At 43.5% G+C, this 11,090-nt stretch overlaps 2 protein-coding genes and 1 pseudogene across 2 annotated transcripts; all 3 read right to left on the bottom strand.

Annotated features, from left to right (window-relative positions):
• Positions 1 to 312: 312 nt before the first annotated feature.
• Positions 313 to 3,125, bottom strand: LOC109478887. The gene is given in 2 exon segments (XM_019780699.1): positions 313 to 1,150; positions 1,152 to 3,125. Coding segments are annotated over 2 exon segments (2,223 nt in total). The 5' UTR covers positions 2,965 to 3,125; the 3' UTR covers positions 313 to 740.
• Positions 3,126 to 4,535: 1,410 nt separating this feature from the next.
• LOC109478885 overlaps positions 4,536 to 11,090 on the bottom strand; it is a 9,167-nt pseudogene continuing 2,612 nt past the window's right edge.
• Positions 9,979 to 10,789, bottom strand: LOC109478886. Its single transcript, XM_019780698.1, has 2 exons — positions 10,595 to 10,789; positions 9,979 to 10,417 (listed from the first exon to the last, which is right to left on the bottom strand). Exons 1-2 carry the CDS (start codon positions 10,720 to 10,722, stop codon positions 9,997 to 9,999), a joined length of 549 nt encoding a protein of 182 aa, XP_019636257.1. The 5' UTR covers positions 10,723 to 10,789; the 3' UTR covers positions 9,979 to 9,996.

Below are 11,090 nucleotides of genomic sequence, written 5' to 3'. Positions count from 1 at the left end.
AAAATTGTTGTTAAGGCAGTCGTCTTGGATGATAGTTTCTTGTAAAGTAGCCGTTCTAGCGTTTAGGTCGCCTAGCAGCATAATGTCACCTTGGGTAGATAAGCTACTGATATCGTCATGTAAATGTCAAAAGACTGATTGTTGTTTGATTCGATACATGTTGAATATTCAGGGGAAAAGTAGACGCCTCCAACGAAAAGGTCCCGTTCTAGGCCAAAGTACGTTTTGTCTAATTTGCACCACAGAAAGTCAGGGTGTCTTGTGGGGAGTTTTGTTATGCCTTTAGCGTATTTCTGCCTGAACATGATAACTAAATGATTCTGATCTAAAGTTTTCTCCTGGCTTAAGCCATGTTTCCTGCAAGCATACTAAATCAAATTCTTCTAAATAACTAACAAAATCTTCATCTTGACTCTTGCGCCTAAGGCCGCCCTGAATGTTCCATGAACAGAACCTGAGGGCCACTTTTTGAATCGACATTTTAGAATCAAGTGCCAAAGGAGCGACTCTTAAAGGTATAATAACGATACGAGCATAGTTACATCTGTATGTAGAGTGAATAAATACAAAATTACTGTAATAGTTTTAGGAACCACAATTGTAACATGAAAAACATATTATTAGCACCAACAGCTATTATCGTTAGTAAGTACTATAGTGTTAGAAAAATGGAAGTTTGTCACCTGAGTAGCCTCTGGGGTACATGTTGATCACATGTTGATCGCTTTACGAATTCAAATTCAGTGTTTCAGAAAGTCTGTCAGCATGTTGACTAGTTTTTCTACCACGTGGCGTTTGTCTTGCGTCTCGGCCCGCATCGGCCCTGTCTGTCTGTTCAAGCTGGTCCACTGAGGAGGCGGCCGGGGTGCGGGAGGCGGTCGGGGTGATGGGTTGTTCCACGGGAACGGAGGGCACTGGTCGAGTTGGCTGTACAGCTCGCTGCCTCGCATCGGCGTTCTCCTCACCGGTTTTGTGTCCTGTCCATCAGTGTTCCAGCGCTGTCTGCGTGCTGTGGCTTCATCCTGGTGACGCAGTGTCCGCTTCACGTCAGCCACCATCAGACGAACCCCGGTGTCAGGCCTGATGTGTATGCCGTCAGGTTTGTACAGTGTCCTGTCCTCCGAGAGGAGCCTGTGGCGGATGTATGTCAGCTTATTGTCTTCCTGGCACGACCTCGATGGTGGTGTTGTACGACGCGATGTTTCTGTTCAGCCCAGACTCCATGTTCATCCCTCTCGGTAGGACCTGGGATATCGCGATTTTCGCATTTGGATAAGAAGATTTTGCAGCGTCGATCAGTTCACGCGTCTGCTCCACGCATATGTCCACGCTATCTGGGCGGGATTTTGTGTTGTCCATGTCATTCGATCCAACATGGATGATGACTAACTCGGTGGTGGTGTCTGGGGAAGTGTTGATTCTTTCTATGGCCCTCGGTAGTGTTGTTGATTTTACAATGTTTGTGTTTTTGTGCTTGTAGAGTTTGGTCGGATCGACATCGTTCCATAGAGAGTCTGCAAAGACTCTGACTTGTGTCGTCGCTCTTGTGTTCTCCGTTCGGGTTGACGCCGCTATGTCCCCGGCGGGGCCTGCCGGAGCCTGGGTGGCGGGTCCTACCGGTGACTTCGTAGCGGGACCTGTCGGTGCCTGGGTAGCGGGACCTGTCGGTACCTGGGTGGCAGGGCCTGCCGGCGACTTGGTGACGGAGTTTGTAACAATCTCAGAGTAGAGACGATCAAGTCTCGATTTGTCCCCTTGAGAGTCACTGCATTTAGGTTTTGTCGAGGTAGCAACAGTTTGAGCTTGGTTAGTCAGTAAGACGACTTGAGCCTGTAAAGCTTCATGGTCAGCTCTCTGGGAAGCGAGAGTTTCTGTCAGGCCATTTGTGATGTCGCGTTGACGCTGTAGTTCAGTCTTCAAGTCTTCAATGTGTTGTGCTTGTTTAGCAATCTCTTTCTTTCTGTTCTGGAGGTTGCATTGTAGGTTGTTGATGGTTTCCCCTTGTTTGTCTATCGTCTCCTTATTTCTGAAAACTAGCGTCTTCAACTCGTTTAGGTCGTCCACCAGCGCTGTGTATATCTGCTCGGCGTTACCCTCTGTGTTTGGCGGCTGCTCTTTAGGGGAGTTCTCGTTGATCAAGGCGCGCCGCGACCGGTCAGCTCGTTGTCTCTCCTCCCTACTTTTTCCTTTTGAAAATGGACTCAGAATAATGTTCTCAAGACCACCAAGTACCTTGCGGATAGTAGGGGAGGACACAGACTTTGGTGTTGTGTATTCTGACTTGTTTTCCTTCTCTACTGTCAAGTCTTCTACTACAGGCTCCGGAGTTGTAGTCTGAGTTGGATCGGCATCATGTTCCTGGCTGTCATTGTCGTCGGTGACTGTCATGGCGGCCGTCACGCTGTTAGAACTGGTGTCTATTGTTTCACAGTTGTCGTCTATTGTTCCGGTAGCTCCAGGTACGGCTTGGTCATTGTCAGGTCCGCCATCTTGTCTAAGAGACTCGCGGACCAGTTTGTTAACAGCTTCTTTAACTTTCGGGAAAATACTCTCCGCGTACCACTTCGAGCCTTTCCCATGCAGGAGGATAGTGCCAGTGTGGTAGAAATGGATGGTTAGGACTTTCCCGTTATCACCCGGTTTGGAAGGGTCCGTGACTGCTAGTTGCATGTCCTTGTTTTTCCAAGTACACTTGTATCCAGTATTGCTTTCAAGCGATCCATTAAAGTAAGCTTTGTTGGCATCTATCCACATAGGTATACGATCTGAATGTGTACGGACTTTGAGACTGCATACCTTGGTCTTCTCGGCATCCGTGTGGTCCTCAATGATTTCCTCGAACTCTTGAATATTCTTCGCCGGTGTGTTCCACGGCTTCGTCTTGGCGTTGCCTGATCTGGTCCTGTACTTCTTTGTCTTCGGCTCCGGTGATCCAGGCTCTGCGTCAGTTTTCTCCCGTCCCATGTTGATATATCGCAAATGATGGTTCAAAAATATGACGTATAAAACAAGCTATAGGAACAGGGTCTGATTAGGAAGTATAGATCACTCTACAACATATGTAACCGCTCGAAAGTTCACCTAGAGACGGAGCTCACGCGACGCGCGTACTTTCATGTCCGCCATCTTGGAATCGATCAATGTATTACAGCACCCACATATCTCTACGTGCACAAACAATGGTCTATAGGAGGAACTCTGACTATCCACTTCTTACCTGATGATATTTCCTGCTATTTGACGCACAAGATACTGCCAGTCACTGGCGAGAACCTGACGCTGGCAGCAAAAGTCGTCCACCTTGCAGACGACCGAACGTAAAAATGATCGCGTGACGCATATGACCAATCAGCGTCAGCGGAAGAAATTCGCGGGAGATTCGAAAAGCGTTCTATGATTGGTCTGCGTCAGGTTGATGCTTTTATGCCCATATTTGGACATGCCTCCGAATTCCTTTCTTATTACGTCACGCGCGTACGCCCCCACAGTACTTTCCTATGGGGACCGCTAAAAAGCAAATAAAACGATTGTAAAAGCTTGTATCAAAAAATTAAAAAAATACCTAAGGGTATTTTCCCACTCTACCTCTATACGAAATTACAGGTAATTTTGCCCAAAAATGAAGGAGTTGAATCAATTTAAAGAAGTGGCAGGAGAAGAAGGAGGAGAAGAAGAAACATCAGAAAAAACAGTATTTCACTCCATACTGAAGTATGGAGTGAAATAAAAACAACAGAGAACTGCAAATGGGTGGAAATAGGTCAATAAATGGTAACTTAAAGGTAGAGCATGCTTTGTAGGCTATGTACGAGTTAATCTAATACAAAATGATTGCCAAAATGTTACAGTTTGTATCTGAGTGTAAATCAGGTGATCCTCTAAGTGAAATGTTACATAAGAATTGTTCAGACATGTTATGAACATCAAAGATAGAGCCTACCAAGTTCTATAGATTGCTGAGTAGGGTGACTCTTTGCTGATTGTATACTGGGCAGTGTAACAGAAATGTATGGCGCTCTCACAACGAGACCGCAGATACAAGCTGCATCAGGGCTAAATTACCTTAAAAAATAAACTGTGGTTAAGACTACAGGTCCCGATGCGAAGACTTATTATGTTAGGTATTCAGTAATTTATTTTTGTATCAATTTAAATTTTATTTACTTATTTATTGTGTTCCTAGACCGACAGGGCATTTCCAGTATAAATAAAGTGTATTGATTGATTGATTGATTGATTGAAGACGCGTGATATATGAGGAGGGTGCAGGTGTACCTGGGGCCATGGCTATAATATGGGTAAGGGGGGGGGGATACTGACTTAACTAACTTCGTACTTTATAATACAATTATGAAGTATAAGGGGGGGGGGTCGGGAGGATTAGCTACAATGTTGATCTGTCTAAAGGGTCCGACCGAGGTGTTTTTAACTCTTCATCTTCTGTATTGCTTTAGATGTTTTGTCAATCCAATAAAGATGATGTCAAACACACTGCAATCATTTTTGAGCCCTGCTTAAGCTTGTTTAAAATGAAATCACCCGTTTCTAGGATCCAGGACCAGCTTCCAGGCGGTGCCTTGTAATGTCAGAAGTGTCCTGACAAACGATCCGTCCTTCCGGGCTACTGAGATGTGTCCGTCAATGTGGCTCCAGTACACATTCCCACCAGCATGGTCCAATCTTAGGCCCAGCACGATCCCTATATCTAACAACAGATGGAGATATCGTCATGTGTTGATTTGATTTGATTTATTAGGCTGATAACACATATGTATACAGCCAGGACTGCCCAACTAGCCGAAGGCTATTATAAAGGGCTAGCCCTCACAACAATAACATAAACAATTCGGAACAGTTAACAGTTAACAGTGCCAGTTACAATTCAGATAGACATACTACAAAAATGGAGGGGGTGTATTTTTATTCAAATTGCGTTGAAAACTTTGAACTTGCACAAATAGTTACATTTTACTTTAAGCTTGAAGGTGGATGTTTTAAACTGACCAAAACACAAATGAAGTGATTTTCCTAGCAATTTTAGTCTACAATGAATGCCCCTGTAGTACAAGCGTATACATTGTACATGACTTGTGAAATTCCGTGAGGCATACTGTACAACGATGATCAGTAACAAGAAATGGATTGATGAATATCACCCACCTCTAACAATGGTCTCCCACCAAGTTCCATCACGATGAGCCCGTTCGATGCCTCTAAAACTTGTCCAGTACATGAAGTCAGTCATAGTGTCGTAGTCCACTGGTGACATGGTCAAACCATCTGATATCTGGACCTTTGACCCGTTCTTGACATCAATTTGAAATATCCCATCATTGGTAGAAACCAACAGGAAAGGTTCTCCTATATTTTATGAAAGTAAACACGGAAAATAGTTTTTCTTGTTGTTAACAAACATCTGAGGTTCAATTTGCCATTACATGTACACATGTCGGTTTGTAAAATATTATCTTACAAAAATCTGAACATTTTGGACGTTTTTACAGAGTCATTTTAAATAAGATATTGTCAATATGTTTGTAAGCATATGTAATTGGGTATCGGTTCATATGTTTATAAACATATGAAGTTTTATGCATTACATATTGTAAAGATCAGATTGTAAAATACATTCTCAAAAAAATTCGATCATGTCGGTCTTCTATACAGATGTTGTAAATATGTTTGTAGGTATATGTAATCAATACAAAAATGATTAAACAATCCACGCTTCTGCAACATTTAACAAGAAGCCATAGGTAACAATCCTCCCTGAAGTTTTATATTTTGCAACAAAAATTATTCCAAGTGTCAACGCCAGACCTACTGTGAAGCCATAAGGCAACGGTTAATACAATGAGGGCACGTCACAACCATTAAACATAAAACGAACTAAATCCATTACTGCTCTCAGGGCGTGTAAAGATACTGTGTTTCAAGTTCGAAGTTCATTTTAATTACACACACACAATCATTGCATTCACATAAATATCGGACTAGTGTTTTGACTGCGAACACGAAAAAACGGCTCATCACAACACTCCGTCCGGAGGTCCTGACCTCCTTCACGGAGTAAACATGAAAGTACCTGTACACTCCACGCCTGCAGCTTGGTCGTGGCTACAGTTTAGATCGTTTATCATCCATCCTGGGTACGAGCAGTTGAACAGGCTATTCTCGTCCCCATTACAGCGCAGGTTATCCATGTAGATTGGCCCTCTTCCTGTAAAGAAAACGGCACCAATTATATCAGGCAACGATGAGATATGGCGAAGGGATAGGTATAAAATTCGTGAATTTTAATGGTTGTGGTACAATGTTAAACTTTATTCCAACACAAAGATACAATTTTCAACGAAGCTTGTCACCTTAATCGGGATAGTAAATGATCAATCACTTTAAAATGTAATTTTCTGAGTGTTTTGATTACGGATCTTACGAATTTATCACAAGTGCCAGGGAGTTTACATCGTCCACCGTCTCTGTTAAGTTATGGCTGGAGTGCCCTGATATATGGCCCTTTAAAACTTAGTCCTGTTCAGTGTCCAATACTCTAACGTTGTCCAATGAGACGATATGGCCCAGTGTTTCGATGTGGATGTACATTAACGATTATTAGTAAAAGGAGCCGGCGACAATTAAAAAAAATTATCTGCACTATAAGTCTTGTTGTTTCTGCTTTGTCAAACATTGTACCGGTTACAGATGTTGAGCAATAAAGTTGATTTGATATAGGGTCATGTTGTTTCCTTTATACTTAGTACATGACAAAAAAATTAGTTGAAACAAGGTAAATCTCACCTGGGCCAAAATACTCATCGTTACGAACTAGTTGGGCACTGGGGTAGCCGAGCATTTTGCAAACAACGTCTGCATCCTTTATGTCAAACTGGTTGTAACAAACTGTGCCCCAGGTCATACTGTCGGCCGGTCGGACTTCCACACGTCCTTCTTTCCGACTGGAGCCTCCGACAAGACGGATTCTGCTGTAATCTAAGCATGTTTTTTTTTAAGAAAGACATAGAGTATCTACTTGTCCCGTAAACTATATCGTGTATGATAAATCATCACAATTAGCCACAAATTGATACATTGATGCACGTGCATGCTGATCCATTAAATTTACTTGCTTTGGCCTAACAAGCTTAAGGCTCTTTATTATATCAAGTCAATTGCAAGATTATCTAAAAGTTCTCTAGTAGAAAGCAGACATCATGAACAACACTAAATAAAGTTATAGCCAGCTCTTCTGGAAGAATGTCTATCGAGTGTGGGTATTTGGCAGCCTCATCCCCTCCCCTGGAAGAAAAGCTGTCACCCATGGGTGGTCAGCTAAAAGAGAATTGTTCCTCGATAAACCCCAATATACCACAGTTTTAGCCAGCTGCCAGGATGTTTGTTAGTGCTGCTAATGTGTTCATTAAACAAGTCTTCTCATCAAACGCCAAACGTTGAAATGGTAAAAAATTACCAAATGCTCCACACACGTACCGCAAACAACGCCGACGACATCCCCATGACCGCAGTCATGAACCCTCCATCCCTTATGTGAACAGTTAAACAGGTTACTTTCTGTCCCATCACATTGTAGGCCCTCTATGTAGATCGGTCCCGTTCCTACAGTTTAAAAAGTTAACATATCACATATAGTTATAACCATAATTTTCCAATTTTGTAGATGTTGTAATACATTTTAAAGGTATTGCCTACGTTAATCGAGGGTCAAAAATGTGGGCAAATTTTGGGGATCTGTAAGTGGTTAGTACCGCCTCCGTACGTACGAAATCCAATGGATTAGGGTGCATGCAGACACGCCGTATCATTTTGCGTTGCGTTGACGTACTGCTCATGCCAGTCCTTCCCCACGTTTTCAGAATAATGTAGCAGACGTGGCCTCTTAAAAAACGTAGGAACAAAAAAAAACACGCAAGGCGGGTCGTGACTAAGGTAGTAACAAAAGGTAATGCAGTCCTTTTTGTACACACCGATCCATATGATTGTCAACATGTAACCTGTATCCATTTAGCACAGTCGGGAAAGATGTACAATAAACGTTATCAAGTTGTCATTTTGAAACAAGTTTGAACTGCGCCACGGTTAAGTCACATCATATACATACTGAATCACCTGGCCATTCAGTCTAATTGGTTAAACGAATAATCCTGAAAACAGAATCGGGATTTTTCGCACAAGGGATTAAAGAGGCCATCTACATCAGGGCATTACAACCATCCCTCAACAGCGACGGGGGGAGGGGAGGGGGCACAGACTTTCTGCAACCCATGATCCACTGCTCACGGAGTAACGTGTATTATCTGCGTGACGTCACGGAAGCGGTGAATTGCTCAATCCTTAACAAAGACTGGAGTTGTACAGTTAAAAAATTTGGTGAGTCCAATTTCTTGTGTTTGATATTGCAGTTCATACTTGTTTCATAAGCACTATAAAGGTCTTCATGCAGTAATACACTGAGAAAATAGTTCCAAATGATCTGCAGTATCATCATCATAAATACTCCTATGTGTAAAGAAAAGTTGTACCTCTGCCAAAATAGGCACCAGGGCGAACTCTATATACATTCGGATAGCCCAGCATCCTGCAAACAACTTCTGCATCTTCAAAGTCGAAACCGTTGTGACAAACTGTGCCCCATCTGGAACTGTCGGCCGGCCGGACTTCCACACGCCCCTCGTTTGGAGCGGAACGTCCGACAAGACGGATTCTGCTGGAATCTGAAAATGAAACAATCATCCCTATTAACGATATCATAGTAAATACATAATTCTTTTTATTAGAATATTGCATCACTGTTTATCATGTTACGATGCTAAATTTCATTCAAACAAAAAAGGTACACAAGAAGCAAATTTTAACCAACACTGTCGCCTTTATGATAATGATCAATGACCAATCACTTCCATACGTTAAACCCGCGAGAGTTACTGTTACAGACACGAGACCTTATTTACTTTACAGATACGTTACGTCAACAAACGTAATTAAGACGGAGAACGATATAAATTCCCCGTCACGTTTGGAGTGGCATATTAGTGGCATATTAGTTGTGTCTCACAAGGTCCCGTCTATGACTATGTAACCGTAACTCCTGCGCATTACCGTTAGAGTGATTAGTCATTGATTATCCTGATGAAGGCGATGTGGTCGTTTTTTAGTTATCGTGCTAAATCCCATTTTTAATAACCAAACGCTACTCAAAACATATTTAACCCCCTCCTTCTTTTTGCGGCAATGCCCATCGTCCATCTTTTCGTGGCTAATACGAAACGTGGGTTCGCCAGGCCTCCTTTTGGGTATTTTGTAGTAATTACCCACTTGCATGCCCCGAAAGGTGTGGTACAGTGTGGCTCTCCCCAAACACGGAACATTCATTTTATGTCCTATGCGAGGGACGAACCTAACTATTTAAGCTAAATACTAATTTTGAGTGAAGTGACGAAAGCCTTTTAAGTGCCTTTTCTGAAGGGACAACGTCGGGGCATGTAAAATTGAACCCAGGACCCATGGATTCCGGGCCGATTCTATCATTACGCAACGCGACGCCACCTAGGCGAATGTAAAGCACCATAGCGCTGGGGTACATTTGTACCCAAGTACGCGCATTAGAATAAAATGAACGTACTTGTACGACAGACCACGCCTGCGTCTTGGCCATGATCACAGTCGTGAATCGTCCACCCTGCGTAAGAGCAGCTGAAGAGGCTGGTCTCGTTACCATCACATCGTAGGTCATCCATGTAGATTGGTCCTGTTCCTGTGTTTTAAAAGTGTGCATCAGCAAGTTAAAAAAAGTCGATCATAAAGATATAATTAAAACAAGAGTTACGAGATCTCATACCTCCATGAAAAATGGGCTTGTTTATTATACTTCATTTTAACATGTCCTAATTAATTATGCAAATGACATCTATATCATCAAAATAATATATGTATAGTTGTGTTGATGATGTTCGTCCATCGCAGTCGATGATGACCCCAACTTCAGTCCTTGTGTGTCCGGGTGTGGCTGACGAGTCCAATTCTAGCACGGAAGCACCTGCCGCAGACGTCACACTTGTGCTCAGGTGGTGGCTGCAGAGACGGGTTTTTCTCCCTCGCCTTTCGTGCCTCCCGCTTACTGACAGCCAGGTTGATGCGACGACGCTCAGCATCGGCGCCCTGGTGGACTAGTCTGCGCCAATGGTGACGGTCAGTGGCAGCGTCCTCCCAGTTTTCGACGGGAATGCTGAGGCTCTTCAGAGTTGCCTTGAGGCTGTCCTTGAAGCGGAGCTTGGGGCGGCCCGCTAGCCTTTTGCCTTCAGCCAGTTCCCCATACAGCAGCATTTTGGGTATGCGGCTGTCGTTCATCCGTCGGACGTGTCCTGCCCACCTTGCTTGGGCTTTCTCTATGAGGGTGTGAATGCTGGGGATGTTGGCACGGGAAAGTACCTCCGTATCTGGGCTGTGGTCTTGCCAATGGATTTTAAGGAGTCTACGAAGGCATGTTGTGTGGAAGTGATTTAGTTGTTTTGCATGTCTTCTGTAAACTGTCCAAGTCTCACAGTCATAGAGAAGAGTAGTAATGACTACTGCCTGATACACTTTAAGTTTTGTGCTGAGCTTGATTCCCCTTCGGTCCCAGACATTGCGTCTAAGTCTCCCAAAAGCACTGCTGGCCTTAGAGATTCTGCCGTTCACTTCCTCATCTATGTTTGCCTGCCGTGACATGGTACTGCCCAAGTAGGTGAACTTGTCCACAGGGTTTAGGACTTGGCCATGTACTGTGACACAAGGTTCCTTGTAAAGTTTGCCGGGACGTGGTTGGTACAAGACTTCCGTCTTTTGGTGCTGATGATGAGACCAAAGTTGTCACAAGCCCCAGAGAACCTGTCGGTTGATACTTGCATATCCTGTCCGCTTGTGGCATTAAGGGCACAGTCTTTGGCGAAGAGGAAGTCTTTCAGGACTGTGTGCTTCACCTTCGTTAGCGCAAGCAGGCGACGTTGGTTAAGTACGTTAAGTTGGTTAAGATATGAAAGTAAACAAGTATGATTATCAAATGTAGCTGGTCATATGGACGTGTTATTAAAAAATGG

This window comes from Branchiostoma belcheri, unplaced genomic scaffold, assembly GCF_001625305.1.
Source record: "Branchiostoma belcheri isolate BF01 breed outbred unplaced genomic scaffold, Haploidv18h27 scaffold457, whole genome shotgun sequence".
NCBI classification, from domain to species: Eukaryota; Metazoa; Chordata; class Leptocardii; order Amphioxiformes; family Branchiostomatidae; genus Branchiostoma; species Branchiostoma belcheri.
The sequence above is the reverse complement of the archived record's forward strand: the minus strand, read 5'-3'. Positions and strand labels throughout refer to the sequence as shown.

Coding starts and splice junctions, on each gene's coding strand:
- LOC109478886 (XM_019780698.1), bottom strand. CDS start 10,722: ATGTCACGGCAGGCAAACATAGATGAGGAAGTGAACGGCAGAATCTCT. Junction 10,418..10,594: donor CTCAGCACAAAACTTAAAGT/GTATCAGGCAGT, acceptor CAACATCCCCAG/CATTCACACCCTCATAGAGA.